The sequence below is a fragment of the Diadema antillarum genome, unplaced genomic scaffold (genome assembly GCF_040938485.1).
Source record: "Diadema antillarum isolate AM-2024a unplaced genomic scaffold, OU_Dant_1.0 seq00001871_RagTag, whole genome shotgun sequence".
In the NCBI taxonomy this organism is placed as follows: domain Eukaryota; kingdom Metazoa; phylum Echinodermata; class Echinoidea; order Diadematoida; family Diadematidae; genus Diadema; species Diadema antillarum.
Genome location: NW_027272540.1, coordinates 354884 through 371330, shown reverse-complemented (window position 1 = coordinate 371330; position 16447 = coordinate 354884). Strand labels below are relative to the sequence as shown.

At 36.0% G+C, this 16447-nt stretch overlaps 1 protein-coding gene across 1 annotated transcript; it reads left to right on the top strand.

Moving 5' to 3' along the window:
- Nucleotides 1-1092: 1092 nt before the first annotated feature.
- On the top strand, nt 1093-12676 carry LOC139712896 (LHFPL tetraspan subfamily member 3 protein-like). The gene is made up of 3 exons (XM_071624674.1): nt 1093-1844; nt 10267-10512; nt 11070-12676. Exons 1-3 carry the CDS (start codon nt 1400-1402, stop codon nt 11372-11374), a joined length of 996 nt encoding a protein of 331 aa, XP_071480775.1. The 5' UTR covers nt 1093-1399; the 3' UTR covers nt 11375-12676.
- The last annotated feature ends 3771 nt before the right edge of the window (nt 12677-16447 follow it).

The following is a 16447-nucleotide window of genomic DNA, read 5'->3' as shown; positions in this document are numbered from 1 at the left end:
ACACCTAATCGGTATTTTTCTTATGCGTTTTCCTCCTTTTCCTATTTTGTCGTCTTCTTTTGTATCTCCTCGTCTCGGCTGCACTTTGCAGTTTCGTTGTGCGATTGGGTTAAATGCACAAGGGTTACACACTGTTATTTTGCTATTCATGTGACATGTTTTCGTCGATTTTATTGCAAAAGAAATAAACCAAAAAAAAAAAAACAACAACAACAACACCGTAGATAATTGGGTAGAATGCACAAGGGTTGCACACTGTTATTTTGCTATTCATGTGACATGTTTTCGTCGATTTTATTGCAAAAAAAGTAGCACGATTTGCTTACAATTGATTCTGAAGAACAAATCACCACGTAGGATGGGTTGAAAAATTGTTACATATCGTACGAATGTTTGAAATATTTTGCGATGTCTATCATTTTCATTTTCCTTGTAAGATCTGATATGCATATATCTGCTGATGATGCAATGAGGCAAGAAAAAAAAAAACACCAAAACAAGTAGACCCAAACGATAGAGATTCTTTTTTTCAATCTTATTCGGTGTTTTTTCTTCTAGTTCACATGGGGGTGATTTAAATAACATAGTAGCGCAGTATTTAGAAGGGGTAAATTTCTAATAATATTCAACAGTTGTAGGGCCTACAATTATGAATTTCTTTCTAGGAAAGTGGTTCTTATGGGTAATAATATATGTTACATGGATTTCAGTTGCCGTCATCTTGATACTGTACATTGTACTACGTTCAATCTTCAAGTAAGTGTGTGCATGTGTGGGTGTGTGTGTGTTTCGATTTTTTATGTCAGGTTTTTTCTTTTCTTTTTTTTTCAATTGTCACGAGATTACAATCACGCATCTTGACCCCTATAGAGCATGCATGGGGAAGCTTTGGCCAGGAATTGTGTTCTGGTACACACCGCTATATGCACCCTCCTCCCTCTTACAGGGGGCCTTACCCACCTACTTAGCATGACAATAGATCCAAAGAATGCAATACTAACTGTTCTCACGCACGAAGGCCTGCCAAACTTTGAAGGCTGTACAATATATGGCAGCTGACTATGGTCACACAGCTTGCTAAGTAAACACAGACACCTTCTGCGCACCGTTCATACAGTTTGAGCGATGCATGCACTGGGTGTTTGTTCTCTCCTGATAGCTGAATCACCTGTCTGCAGTTCCTTTTTTGGAGCAGATGGAGTACAGTATACAGCACAGGTTTGCAGCATAGCGCAGGAAGCACCGTGAGAGTCTGTGGCGGTATACATTCATGAACGTGTGAGATTGTAATGAAAACTGGCGGATCGCGGATTCTTCGAACTTCATTCATAACACTAATAACGAGAAGCCTTCCTTGAATTGTTGCCGAGAATAGGAGCACGGTACCAAACTGTTGAAAATGGCGAACGAACAAACGAAAGAAGAAACCTATGCTTATTATTATCACACAAACTACATCCGAAATGCCCGGGCTATCGCGATTGCTTGGGCCATCTTCACCCTGTGTTTTTTCATCATCATGCTGGTTGTGTTTTTCCAGCCCTACTGGCTGGGGGACGGACCCAATGCCCGGGGTGTAGGCTATTTTGGCCTCTACCAGTACTGCGTTAGTTACAGTACCACTGGGGAGCTCTCTTGCGTCGGAGGAGTGGTGGATTACAGCGGGATTGGCCAGGGGCCCGATAATGACACCGTGCCCGCGATGGCGGCTGCGACTTTCTTCGTCGGATTCGCCGCCTTGTTCGTGGCTTTATCCATCGTAGCGATGCTCCTCTTCCTATGTAAATCGCCATGCAAGACAGGCACCGTTTTCTTCATCTGCGGCACACTGCAGCTATGTGCAGGTATGTCAACACCTCTCTACTGACTCTACTTGATCATCAAAGTGTCATCTATGTGGGCTTTATCTCACTTTACTCAAGTTCAAGGATTTTTTTTTTTTTAGTTACAAAAAATATTTATATCTACCTTAGATGTGCAGTATGTCCAGGGAGCAGATCTGTTAAATGATTCAAGTACAAAAGAGAGTGTTTAAAATGATATGTAATGCAGGGGCATATCCAGGTATTCCATAAAGGGGAAGCACCTTTACAAAATTAAAGGGGGTGCACACTCCCCCCCCCCCACATTTTTCTTTTTATTTCTTTTGTTTTAACAAGAAAATAAAGAGCAGGAGCGATGTGCCTCACTCTGGATCCGCCAGTGTAATGGGCCATTTCATAGACAATTAAAATATTTTGTATGTACTTGAATAAACATATGATATATGCATACTTACAATGTAGTATATACATGTATACTGTATATAGTCTGAAGCTCTACATATACAATGTAAACACATATGTTATGTGTGTGTGTATCTGTGAATATAACATAGACTCTAAAAGTGCAATATCAGACCTGTTAAAAGTACAATGTATCATCAAACCACCACTACCAGTACATTGCATTTCCATACATTTACAGTGAGAATGAGGTCTTATATTCTGTTTTAATTGTATTCAAAGGAATAGATGGTGAAAAAAAACCCTTTAATTTCAGGAATTGAACAGGCAAGAAAATTGTAATGTCTCGCTTAAAAAGTAAACATTATAATACAAAAATGTACATGTAAGCATTTACCTGATGATAATGCATATTTCTTATCCACATCATTATACAAATTGTATGTACAGTATGTACAGTTGACTCCCATGATAATAAAATCCTTAGGACTCCCAGTTTTCTTTCATTATATTGAAATTTCATTATTAACCCCCCAAAAAGATAAAACTAGAGAGCTAGAAATGTAGGGGCGAAATCTTACTTTGGTATTTTACTATTATACAATGTATTTCTATACCATGAATCTCATAAATCACCACTTCATTGCGTTAGTACAATTAGATACAATGCATTGTGGGGCATCCAGTTCTTTTGATTTTTAATGTTTTTACTTTTCAAAAACCTCTTAATGGGTACTAATGACAACTGAAAAACTCCAAAACACCCTCCTGGAGGTTTGTGTGTGTGTGTGTGTGTTTGTGTGTGTGTTTGTGTTTATGCATGGCAAAATAATAAAATAGTGAAGTTCATGCTTGGCATGTATACACAATGTACTGTACATTAAAATAAAAAACTAAAATTTCAATATTCCTATTAGTCAAGGGGAGTTGTAAATTACAGCTGTACATGTAGTATACCACACATTTATAGACACAACAGTTGAGTCTTATGTGTAGATTATACATGGTAGTACCAGTTACGCATGTTTAAAGGGATGGTATAATAATGGTGGAGACGAGGATTTTGTGATACACCAAACCACTTATGACATCATACCATTCTAAGGAGACTTTCAAAGTTTATTTGATGGAAATTGGTTTTGGAATGGCTGAAACATCCAGAAACAAAGTTAAACAAAGCAATCTTAATAGACCCACCTTTTATTAGGATCGCTCTTTTTGGACATCTCAGCCATTTCTAAACTGATTCTCATCATATAAACGTTGAATTCCTTGTGAAATTACATACTCTTTCATATTTTATAAGAGGTTTCTCATTATCTCACCGAAAAATGACAGAAACCTCATGTTACATAGTTTGTAGGTCTCAACCAAAACTTTACGATCCCTTTAACTCTTTTAAGCACACAAACAAAATGACGTTGATGTGCATGCAGGCAGATACAGTGTTTTTTTATTTTGTTCCTAAACACATGCTGATGGGACTGGGGATCACCTGTCTCTATCCTTTTCTGTTGGTCCTACATTAACAAACAAGGTCAATCAGGACAATTAATCATTTAACGTCTGTCCTTGCAAGTTAAAGAGTGAAAACATAGAGAACCTTGCATTCTGAAAGCTGACTGTACATCATGCACAATTGGGCAGGCTGGAATTGGACGGGCCAGTCCTACTCCAAGCTCATTCAGGGGCGTGTAGAGGTTTGCAGGTACACATCATACATCATACTTATTGAAATCTTGTCATGTGGGTAATTCAAAGGTCAAATGGAAGCAGGAGAAAGGCATTATACTTCCTACTGTACCAGACATCAGTCATTCTAGGTATAAATTTAGCAACAGTGCACTTTGACTGAGAGCAACTTGAGATGAGATCACCTGTACCTGTTACAGAAATAAAGGTAGCTCCGTGCTCCATGATTTGAAAATAGTTACATGTTGACAGCGCTTCATTTTCTCCATCTATATACAATTGTACCTATACCATTATTATATCATTTCAAATCATGAAATAATATTTTAATTCTCATTTTATATAGTTGCTAATGTATAGTTTGACCTGTAAAGAAAAGCAGTGTTGTATATATCTAGAGAAAAAGACTTACAAAAATTGGCTCTTATTTGTTAAGAGGCACAGTACATGTGGATATGATTTATCCTTCCCCTCTTTGATCATACCAAGGAGGTTCAAGAGATGGAGTAACAACAGTGTTATTCCCTTTGATCCCATGTTTGATGCCGCCACTAAGAAATATTTGAAGTACATGTACTGTAAAACGAGGAATGTTCACGTGCATTTTAATTTCGCGAATTTCGCGAGCGCAAAGATTCGCGAAATTAAAATGCATGCGAAATTTCTTAAAAGGCCGTCGGCTCCAATTCGCGAAAATTTCGTGCCGCGAATATACATGTATCATGTTTTACAGTATGTGCTAAACTGGAACTGCCTTAAAGATAGGAAGACAATTGATTCATGTGGCATTGCATCATGACTCGTCACTCTCAATGGAAGATATGTCTTTATGATGGTAATTACTTTTCGCTGTCCCTTCTTATGAAACATGAGCAGTACATAAAGGTACATGTACAGACAGGGATATGCAGATAATAATTCCACAAAAATTGATGAAATAAGAATTAAAATTACCCAACTTTATATGTTTTTACATTAATCTAACATATAAATGAGCAAAGAACTACACTTGAAGATTATACCATATCAGTTTCATTTGTCGGAAGTGATCGGAAAAATGATAAAATCGACTTTCCAGTAAAGGTGCAGTTCAATTATTTTCACAACGTACGGCTCAGATTTACACTTTTTGACATAATCCTCGACAGGAGTCACTTTCTTTTTCATATGCCTTATCATTGCCTGAAATTTAATTTCCTTTAATACAAAAACAAACAAAATATAGCCGACATTATGTTAGCGTTCCAAATGAATCATCTCTTTGCTCGGAAAGATGGCGGCATCGAACCCCGATCATCAAAGTCACAAATGCACCTGTGGAATTCTTTTGTACGTCAAAAGAAAACTGACAGCTGTTTGAATAGGCGTTTCACATCAGCCCGATGTTTCGAAATAGCGCGCTATTTTCTGACTTGGGAAATGGAAAATATCTCGAGCTTGGATTTTTATCGGGCTGATGTGAAAACGCCTATTGTTTACAGCCAGTTGGAACTCCATTTCTCATCCCTCCTTGATCATACTCACTAGCTCTAAATCATTATAATGAGAACAGTGTGATTATACCACTAACATTCCCTTGATCATAAACTGTGATTATATGACAATGTCCTTAGATGGATGTTGTATTGATGCAGATCTTTTTTATTTGTGAGCAGATGAAAGATATTTTCTTTTCTTTTTCCATACATACATGTGTAAAATGTGAACTGGCAGCCAAATTTGAATGTTGTGATACAATTAACAGTTCAAGTGCAGTCATCATTTCACAATCATAACAAAGATCCTCAATGTTGTGTAGAACAGAGGAGTTCTGCAGTTTTGATGGCTCAGTGATTTGAGAATCATCATACAATATGGCATAGCTGAATAAGCAGATGATTTCAAAATGCATGGTGGAAGTAAACCATGAATGCAGGCACACATACAATATACATTGTTTAGCAACCATACAAAGAGTTTCATTGCATAAACAGATACTGGAAAATGTCATTTTCAAAGTGTTTCTGTAAGGTCATCAAATAAATAAAAGAATTTCCTTGGTACTGCACTAGAAAATTGTAGAACACACTTGTACATACATAATGCAGGGCTGCACACTAACCCATTTTCAATACTGGTCCAAACCTTAAATTTGCTGGTCCTGTACTTTTTTTCAACAAGCCCCGACAATGTTATTTTTGTTAATTTTACCCCTGTCATGTTGGACTAATAAATTTAGAAATCCCTGAAAAGTTGCTGGTCAGACAGTGATATTTACTGGCCTGGGACTGGGCCTGGGACCAGTGCCAGTGTTCAGCGTTGCATGACAAGAAACATTTTTGAAGGTATTGTTAATACAATCATTTTTATATTTCAATTATTTTCTTTGTTTTTCAGCACCTTCAATCTCAAGTCCCAAGTTGATAATAAATGATTATATCATTTTGTGCATTTAAACTATATTATACAGTATGTGTGTACGTGTACCAGTTTTATATGCATTATTATAAACATATACATTTGTACATGTACACCTGTAGCACATAATACAATATCACCACAAACGATTACATTCATTGTGTGTGTATATTTTGGGTGAATTTCATATATTATATTATTTTTGCACATATTGTACAATCATACATAGATCTACATACATACATGTACATTTATAATACCTACCAGTTATGATTGTAGTGTCTGTAATGTGATAATAGTGTACATGTACATAGCTGATCATGAAAATCTTAGTTGCTTTGCATACATGTATCAACATACAAACATAATGGCAGATGGAGATAGGGAGGGAACAAGAGAGAAAAAGAGAAAAAGGAGGGGGATGAGGAGAAGCATGTGTAAATTGCATTTCCTCTCTCACCAAAAGCAGAAATTAGAAAAGTAATTTGAAAGGTACTGGAGTGAAAGGTATTCTGTTGAGTAAGGCAAGAACAGCTTTAGATTTATAATGACCGTGAGAATTTTCTCTTTTATTTTCATATCCATTTCTTATCAAATTAAAGTAATGTGTAGTTCATTCATGTTTAACTTCAGTTACATGTATATTGATAACATGCCTCTAGCACAGTTTTAGATGGTATATTTGTTTTTCCTCACACTTGGATGTCCATGTACAATGTATGACATCTGTCACCATGAATTCGAAAAGCCTCCTCCAGAGGGGAAGCCACACAAATCCATGCATGAATTTCTCTTTCAAGATTATAGTTGGCAAGGGTGAAACTGTTGGTTTGCACAGTTTGACTCCGGTAGTATCAGTATAGTGTAAAGGTTACACTCAATTGCTGTGGATTGTGAGTGAGGCTATATTGCTGTGAAAAAGAAAAAAAACTCGCAAGTGCGTTCAGGCAGAAATTTGCAATTCGATGAATAGTCTCCAAAAGGTGTGGGCAATCAGTCTCCTTTGTTCAACAGCTACTGGGTTCAAAGGGCAGTACGTGGCATTCTGAAGTCAGATAAACTTTCAATGCATTGCTATACAGTACACAATGCTCAATCCATTTACGTTGTATGTATACGTATGTCATTGCGAATGACAGAGTGTATGTTTGTTTGAGTCATTAGCAAACCTACTTGATTTCATGAAGTATACCTATTGTCAGAAAGCAAGTTTTAACTCTCTGCAAACTTTGTGACTTGTATTAGGCTGATGGAATGTTTAAAGTCTAGATACACTGTACATTGTAGATACAATTGCATAGTGAGAACATATTTTCTTCAGGAAGTTTCCATTTTTGTGAAAGTTTTAAATTGCTCAAGTACATGTACATATTTTTTTTAACTTTGCAGCCATGCTGATTTACAAGGAATATAAAGACATTTCAATGTTCCAATGTACATGTCCATACAAGAAAGAAAAGGAAATATTTTCACCAAAAGCTATTGCCTAATCAAAATTTAACTTCATCATTGTGCACAGAGAAATGGTCATAATCTTCCAAAGTCAGTATCAATACCATAGTAAGCATAACTTGAATGATGTACATTGTACTTATTCATTGCACATCTTTCATATAATGTGAGTTGAGGAAAAGATAGCTGTACATTGAAGTAATACATATTTATTACCTCACTTGACAAAACTTTTCATGTTAGGCCTATGCATAAAAAACAAAGTTATGTCCAGAATTGATTTGAGAGTAAGTACTGTTATCTTTTTTATAACATGTAGGCAAATTATATATTAACTGGCAACATGGAGATGTTTGTATTCAAAATAGTGTGAAGTCATTAAATGTGCTTATCTTATTTTTACTACATTTCTATGTGAACATTTACAGACAGATACTTCCTAATTTCATATGCCATCATAACCTTAAACAAACAAGTCTATTTGGCTGAACTGATTTATTTTGTCCAGTTATTTACATGCACTGTATGTCTATAGAGTCATTTGAATCATGGAGATACTTTAATTAAACAAAACAAGTGCCACTGTTGTCTAAACACAACATAAATCCACAATGCTGGACTCTGATCTTTGAAGAGCCAAGTTTGATTTAAAACTTGTCCATTTTTGTACCATATACAAAGCATTTACGTGCAATTTTCATTGCCACTTGCTTAGAACTTTATGATTGTAACACCTACAGGGTACATGTAGTCCTCTGCATTACAAAAAGTATGCCACAAATCATCAAAGATCAAGTATGGTGAATTAACAAGGTTGATCCTTTGAATTATATCTCACTTATAGTAGGGGTGAAGTCCAATATTTGCTGAAATCATCGTACCATAGACTTCTCCCTCTGGCACTGCACACAGTAGCTCTTAATGGATCATTCAACATTGATATGGAATATTAATCACACCCACTATAATAATGTACAGAGCTGCTATTGGTATTCACACAAATGAAGTGCTGTGGCAAGTCTTGGATGTAGTGTTTGTATATCATATGTGCTATGGGATGTTTGATATGCCTGTTATGATGTATTCCCGGTAACTGTGTATACAGTATCCATCATACAAATGGCATTATGATTGTGACTGTATAACATAAAATGTATGAAACATATAATATCATATATTTAAACAACATATGCAACTGTAACATATAAAAAATGGTTACCGGTATTTAAATTTTTCCGTACCTACATGTATGTTTGTTCTGAAGCAAAGGCCTATTGTGTAACATACAAGCTTTGTATTGATCACTTGATGATGTTTCATTCTAAGATAAAAGCAACAATCTTATTTTGCATTACTGGGTACTCGCTGGTCCTGAGGGATACTGGCTGCAGTGCATTAAAATGAAAAAAAAGACAAAAAACCTGGGCTATACATTTGTTCTTGTTATGTTTTTTCTGTTTCAGGTTTCTTACGTGTATGTTTTTGTTTTTCTTGAAATGACATGACAGGTAAAATAAATGAAGGTATTTATTGTTTTTTGATTTTTTTTTTAATGTTTCTACAAAGTAATATTCCTAAAGCAGGTATAGTATGCAAGAAAAATATACTTGACTTCTTCAAAAACAACTGCTCAATTGGTTTTGAAGAATTACAGTACACGGTATGTTGTAAACCTTAATAATATGCATTGTGATACAATGATAGCTTTCTATTGCCTTTCATTTTCCCTTTCAATCACCTGTAGACATGTGATTTCTTTATTCAGGGCTCAATATTAGCGGCAGCCAAGTGCACCAATCAGGCAACTAAGATTCAAAGTTGATTATTATGCTTCCTCCACCAAACTTTCAGATTGAAAGTTAGTGTCAAGTCCTGCTTTACCATTTTTACCTCATTTTTTTTTCTGACTTGATTTTACAACAGATGTTTTGTTAGAAATATATTTAATCATTACGTGCATCAAAGATTAAAGGGGCATTCCAGATGATTTTCATATTTTCACATCATGTAGTTCATAAATCAACAGCTCCATGTATAGATTTGTGGAATTTATTGTGGTTCTTTAGCAGAGAATCAATACTTTGAAAAACCTTTAACAAGTTACACTGAACAAGGATGATGACATACAGTAGGAGGCTCACATACTCCAGAAATGTAGTTCAGTGTAATTCCATTACAATACTACTTGCTTGTGTATAATCTATGCATGCCTTCTTCTTTTCTTCTGCTTCCTTGAGCCCCAACTCATGCATTCTTATGGTGACCGGGCCTAGTGCCATGTCATCATCCTTGTTCATTGCAATTTGTCATGAATTTCGAGAATTTTCTTATTTTTCATCCCAATTATTATAAATTCTGAAACTCTGTCCTCAGTATTACTAATTTATAGTTGTTCAAATGTTAAAATCTGAAAATCATCCGGAGGTCTCTAATTTGCGTTTGCACACATCTCGTTAATTGCATTCAATTTTGCACCTCTTTCCTTTTGGTCTTTTCTCAGGTATCTTTCTTCTCCTTGGAATCCTCATCTACCCAAGTGGCTGGGATGACCACTCTGCATACCGGGCCCTGTGTGGGGAAGAAATCTCCTACACTAACACCGCAGGCTGTGAGCTGAGATGGGTGTTCTACCTCGCCATCATCGCCGTCTTCGATGCCTTCATCCTGGCTGTTCTTGCCTACATCCTGGCCAGCAAGCAGGGGAAGCTCTACATGGACATGCACTTTTCTGATTACTACAAGAACAGTAAGAAATCTTTAATTCTTGTCCATTCCATTTGACACACAGCTCACTTTTGGGATTCTTTCAACAAGTAACAAGTAACTACATTCAGCAAGTGCTGTATGTACATGTATGTTGACTTTAAAAACTTCTTGATTAAGGAGAACAGAGTGCCCATGCACTTTTGATACATATCTTAATTTCAGAGATTTATGTTTTCTTAAGTTTTATGTTAAGCTGTAATGATGTACCAATGTGACCATCACTGGGGGGGGGGGGGGGGGGGGGGGCGGGGACTGGCGTGCTTATTTGCATCACAGCACCTTTAATCTTACATCTTGAATCAGCCAAGTTCTTTCTGTTTTGCCAATCCGATATCTTTTCACTTTAACTACAGAACGTCAAGTGCAAATCTGTATGAGGCTGTATATAAGGAACACTCAGGGGATTACTCTCACTGAAGATAATCAGATGTGTTATGTACCAATCTTTATATTTCTACCCAATATCTTTATCATGTGCAACATAAAGTGAGAGTTGAAACTAATAGTTCATCTTTTGGTATTTTGCTGTTCTTATAGGCAACGGTGTTCATGCTAAGCCCAAGAAGCACGGTACTGTTAACTCTACAATCTTCAACACTTACCCCGCTGTCCGCGAGAGCAACCGGCCCCGCATCAATGGGTCTCTCGGCAAAGATGAAGCCGATGTTGGCGGCATACCCATGGTAGAGGACGGAACGTACGCCAAGGTAAGGCCGCGCTCCCTGCGTGACGGCAACAGCGCCGGTGCCGCGGACGATGAGATGTCGAGCACGACACGTAGTTCGAAAAGCGGAGGAAAGTCGACGAAGAAGTCCAACAGGGAACACGACCTCACAATTTAGATTCTGATGGGAGTGCTGCTTGTAGGAGGCACCATGGATATATTTGTGTCTCTACAGACTCTTGTTGGCGTGAATACTTCGATTTAATAGTTTCAAGTTTATATGCAGCCTACACTTCTGTAGGAGATGCCAATTATTCTTCCAAAGTGAACGACATATCTGTATTTTTAGGAGGAAGACAAAAGTTTATGTAAAATTATGTAACTTTGCACTTCATACACCTATATTGTCAGATAAAGTGTCATGGTCTTCTTCCAGAAAGCTTTTGAAGTGAGGAGCAGTGTTGTTGGTTGTGTATTTTACTCATGTCTCAACCTTGTTTCAGATATCCATATCAAAAATTTGATTAGCGGCCTTCTACAAGATAATTTGATTGACCAGAACTATACTGTAGTCAGAAAATGATGCTGAACCTACTGTACCTACGGTATAAGTTGGAGGAGTTTTGACAGCGGTATACTTGGCAAGTATTAGTCTGCATTGAATTTACACAACAATCATATTTGCAAACTGCGCTGTATGGCTGACAAGAACACATGTAGGTGGTTCTTGTAGGAACTCAATATGATTGAACATTATGACATTGATCATAGCTAACCTGAAAACTGCTAGGGATTGCTTCAGTGACCATTTCAAAGAAATTGTGTGTCACTGCTCCTTGAATTTCATAGTGAGAAGTGAAATATGAAATTGATTATGCCTTGTACACAATATTTCACATAGCCAGTGCGTGACTTAACAACTCATGTGTGAATGCATCTAGGGACTCCAAGTACTGGTTTACTTTCCTTGACAGATTGACATCTGCATATCTTTGTTGTATAAATAGTAACTGACTCCACTTTATTTTTCTTATTTTCTGTGTACCGGTAACTACAGAACAAATTGAGATATGGCTGTAGGAGAAGGGATAAGTGTGTTTTCACAGATAAAGCATACTTCAACCTTTACAAGTACAAATAAACCTTCCGATACAGATGTTGTTCAGACAGTACACACCCATTAACTACGAACATTTCTTCATTAGTTTGAAGCATGCAAATTGACACTTGTTGCAAATCATGAACTGTATAATGCACATCTACAAATACATTAAATCACACCAAAACATGTTTTCTTTGTCTTTATGAATAATGCCGTAGTGTTTATTTTTTTTTTGCAATGTTCTTAAGAGTTACAGTAAGATCAGCGCCTTGATTCTGAAAAGTGATTGATTGTTTAAGAATGTGTTTATAGCACTTTAGTTCCCCAAAGCAGTGGGTAAACCTGATACATTGTGTATGAATTTAAAAATACAAGAGATGTGTGTGAGGCAGGAACACATTTATTTGTAATTGACATTGATATATTCTGACGAAAGGAGCTGACTTTATTCATACATCAAAATTGACTCTTACTGTAGAGCGAGTTGAATAAAAGATTGAAATTAGAATTGACATGAAATGTGACTATAGGCAAATATGAATGATTTATAAATCTTGAGTGTTACGATAATGTACAGTACTTCTTCCACAAAAATGTACAATTTGTATGTGTATTCTTATAGAAATAATGTGTCACACACAGACAACGAAAGTTACTAGGTACATGACTTACAGAGGTACATGTATACAGTAAGAGATGATGTTACTGCTGATTGTACAGTTTATTTAAAGAGCAGAGGTAGTGATGGCCAAGCTAAGTCTTGAATATTCATTTTCTTATTCTACATGTAGATAGAAGAAAATAATCTGTACCAAAGAAGGCATTTTCTTTCATTCATGTCAGTTGTACTTGGGATACACTATGGTTATTTCATATCATATGTACTACATACATTGTACCGTGTATGCTGTTACTCTCACAAAGACACACAATCACACCTGAGTAATTGATATATTTTGGGAACTACATGTACAAATTGTATCAACTTTAGACATATTGACATATAATGTCACAGATAAGATTTCTTTCAATATTTTAATGTTATAATGGTCTATGAATAGTTTGAATACTGTTTTTTCTGCAGTGCTTACTCAAACGCTTTAATAAAGTGGGTATTTGCATTGTTACATGACATTGTAGATCATAATGCCTACATTAACTGTTTTGTGGAGTGCCATGATTGGGCGGGGGAAAAAACTATAATAACCCACAATAACCAAATATGCATGGACTCCAAATGAGGATAGGGACAATGCTTCAAGCCTTCTAAAAGTGTAGCCTGCATGATTATATGCATATGCTGATCTATCTCTCCAGATGTTTGTGAGATGTACAGTACATTGTACATTGTAAATCTGTGCCTTGAAATTATGTGTATGTGCCAGAAAAGAAAAAGAAATGTCGAGAAGAGATTGTAATCTGCCGAAGAAAATTTGTAGAACATTGCCTATTTTTGTACACAAGTGACTGTACATGTATTTTCGTACTGTAAATGTCAAGTTATTGTTCTGAATTTGAACATTTTGAATTTGATGCCTGTAGATGAGCAGTATGTATGTACTGTAAAATGTCCATAATTTGCCAACAATGAATGAAATGTACAATTGTATACATGGAATAGTTTCAAGTATAGATATTTTGTTTTTTGGCAAAGTTAAGATTGGCAAGCTTACAGGTACAATTTTGTATGTGCACATAAACAAAATGGCCAACGACAAAAATGTACCAGTGCATGTAAAACTCATACGTATATTGGCAAAAATGAATTGCAACCATAGATTTTGGTCATATTACTTTTTGTTATGTTTTGGTTCTAACGGTAATTCAATTACAGCATATCACATTAAGTGAGCGCACCAAATTTGATCGTAGAATCTCCTGTCTGCTCAAGTGTTAGAAGTAGCTTTCTCACCATCAATAATGCTTGCATCTGTGCATGTCCACTGAAGACATGACCTCTGCTGAATTATAAAGGTGTTACTGTACATGTGCCACAGTGTTGTTGACCAATACAAATTGGACATGCATTAGTCATGCATTCAGTGCAGTATAACCACTGGAAGTGGAAACTTGGAAAGGTGTTAACATGGGCATGTGGGTACAGCTTACTGTTACACAATAGGAGTGTGTATCCCTTATTTGTTTGTGAAACCTACATGTATTTACGTGAAGCAGGTAGTTTTGTTTATACTATGATGAAAACGTACAGTATATACCAGATAACATCTCATGTGTTGTGATGGTAATGGTGATTCCATTCTTCGAGGAGTTTATGTAGCAGTAATTCAGGAAGACATGCTAAGCAAACACCCAGAAGGTGTTTTATTGTTAACATCATATACCTTTTCATAGATGAATTGTGTGTGTGCATGTGTGTGTGTGTGTGTCTGTTTGTGTGTGTGAATTAACTTAACAAAATAAATATCAATATTGTACATATACATTGTATCTTAATATTACACAAATACTAAAATGGAAGTCAATTACAACCCCCCCCCCAAAAAAAAAAAAAAAAATCTTAAAATTGAAATATGGTCATTAAAGCAAACAGGACTATGATCACATAAATCATGTAACTGACAGTTATAGTGATATGACAGAAATAAAATATTTAAATGTGCAGTTTTATCTATAAGTTGTCCAAAATCTACCAACTTTCATTGCACCCTGTATAATAGATGCTTGCCATATAATATGTTAGATGCACTTGCTCTGACATTTACAAATTCATGTACATATCTCACTCAAACATTATAATGTATATAGGCTACTGATGGAGTTACTGGCTACTCACAGAGGTCAGTTTCAGGCTACTGTCAAATATACACAGGGGTCATTTTAGTAAACCTGAATTCAATGCAAACTCAACTGCATGCAGTCAGTGAGCAAACATGTCTTTATTTCTGTAGTTGTGATTGCACCTGATCATTGCTCCATCATTGAGGTTTGTTTTACAGAAAACAATTCCTGCATCGGGTCCCTATAGTGATCGAAGTGAATTCATTGAGTGTATTCTTAACGCAGCAGAACAAAGGTTAGACTTCAACAAGGAACCACCTATTAGTGCAAATAGCAAAGAGGTGATAAAAGCCAGAAGATATTTGACTGCAAACATTGTGCATTTGCCAATTCAGTTATGGATGGAGCGTAGATCATGTGGATTGGCAACCAAAAAGTCAGTGAGGGGGGAATCCCATTATAATGTATATATGGGAATTGAAATGGATAGAAAAGTCATTAAGATATAATGGTATTGTTAATGACCTGACATCTCTGCATTATTGAAGGCATTCCATTTGCAGAGGAGACAAAAGCCCAGCTTTAGTGCTTCAAAATAATTCTAAAATGTGAGTTTATAATAGGAATAGAAACAACCAATGTAAAATGTTAATCAGTAGGGCCTACAGTATAAGCAATGTTAAGTATTGTTTCGATACAATATGTGAATGATTGTTAAAATAAAATTGTTTCAAGAATAAACTATCTGCAGTTGTGGTTTATTGAGAAAAATAGTGATTTCTCCTTATAAATCAGGCGTTATTGCAAAATTTGTATACGGTGGGAAGTTTTGTGATAGAACTGGCTTACAATGCATCCAATGGATTCATCCAATGTGATAACTCAGAACATTTTTTAAAATCACTGCTCCCATTGGTAAACAATATCTATTAAAAAAAAGAAAAAAAAAACATATTTAAAGAACATGACATCCACACAATTTGATTGATTAAACATCAATACCAGAGCTGCCAAGACTCCTCTATTTTGCAGGAAGCTTTCTGAAAATCTATACCGGCATACACATATCTTCGCATCCTGACCCAAAAGAAGTAAACCAAACAAACATACAAACAAACAAAACAAACAATAACATAATGACTTCCCTGAATTGGGGATCCTTTTACACTCTTTGAGATGCGTGCAAACTCACAAATACTTTCCTGAGTGCTTTTTGGAACCAGCCACCTTTTGCTGCTTGAATTCTAGAAATCCTGGAATACATTTCATTCATTTTATGTTTGTGTATTCTATATACTGAATAGAATAGAATAGGACATTGTTCAACAGTTTGTACATTTGGATCAGTATTGGAAGTAAAAACTTGCATACACACAGCGTCACTAAGTTTACATATACATTTTGTATTCA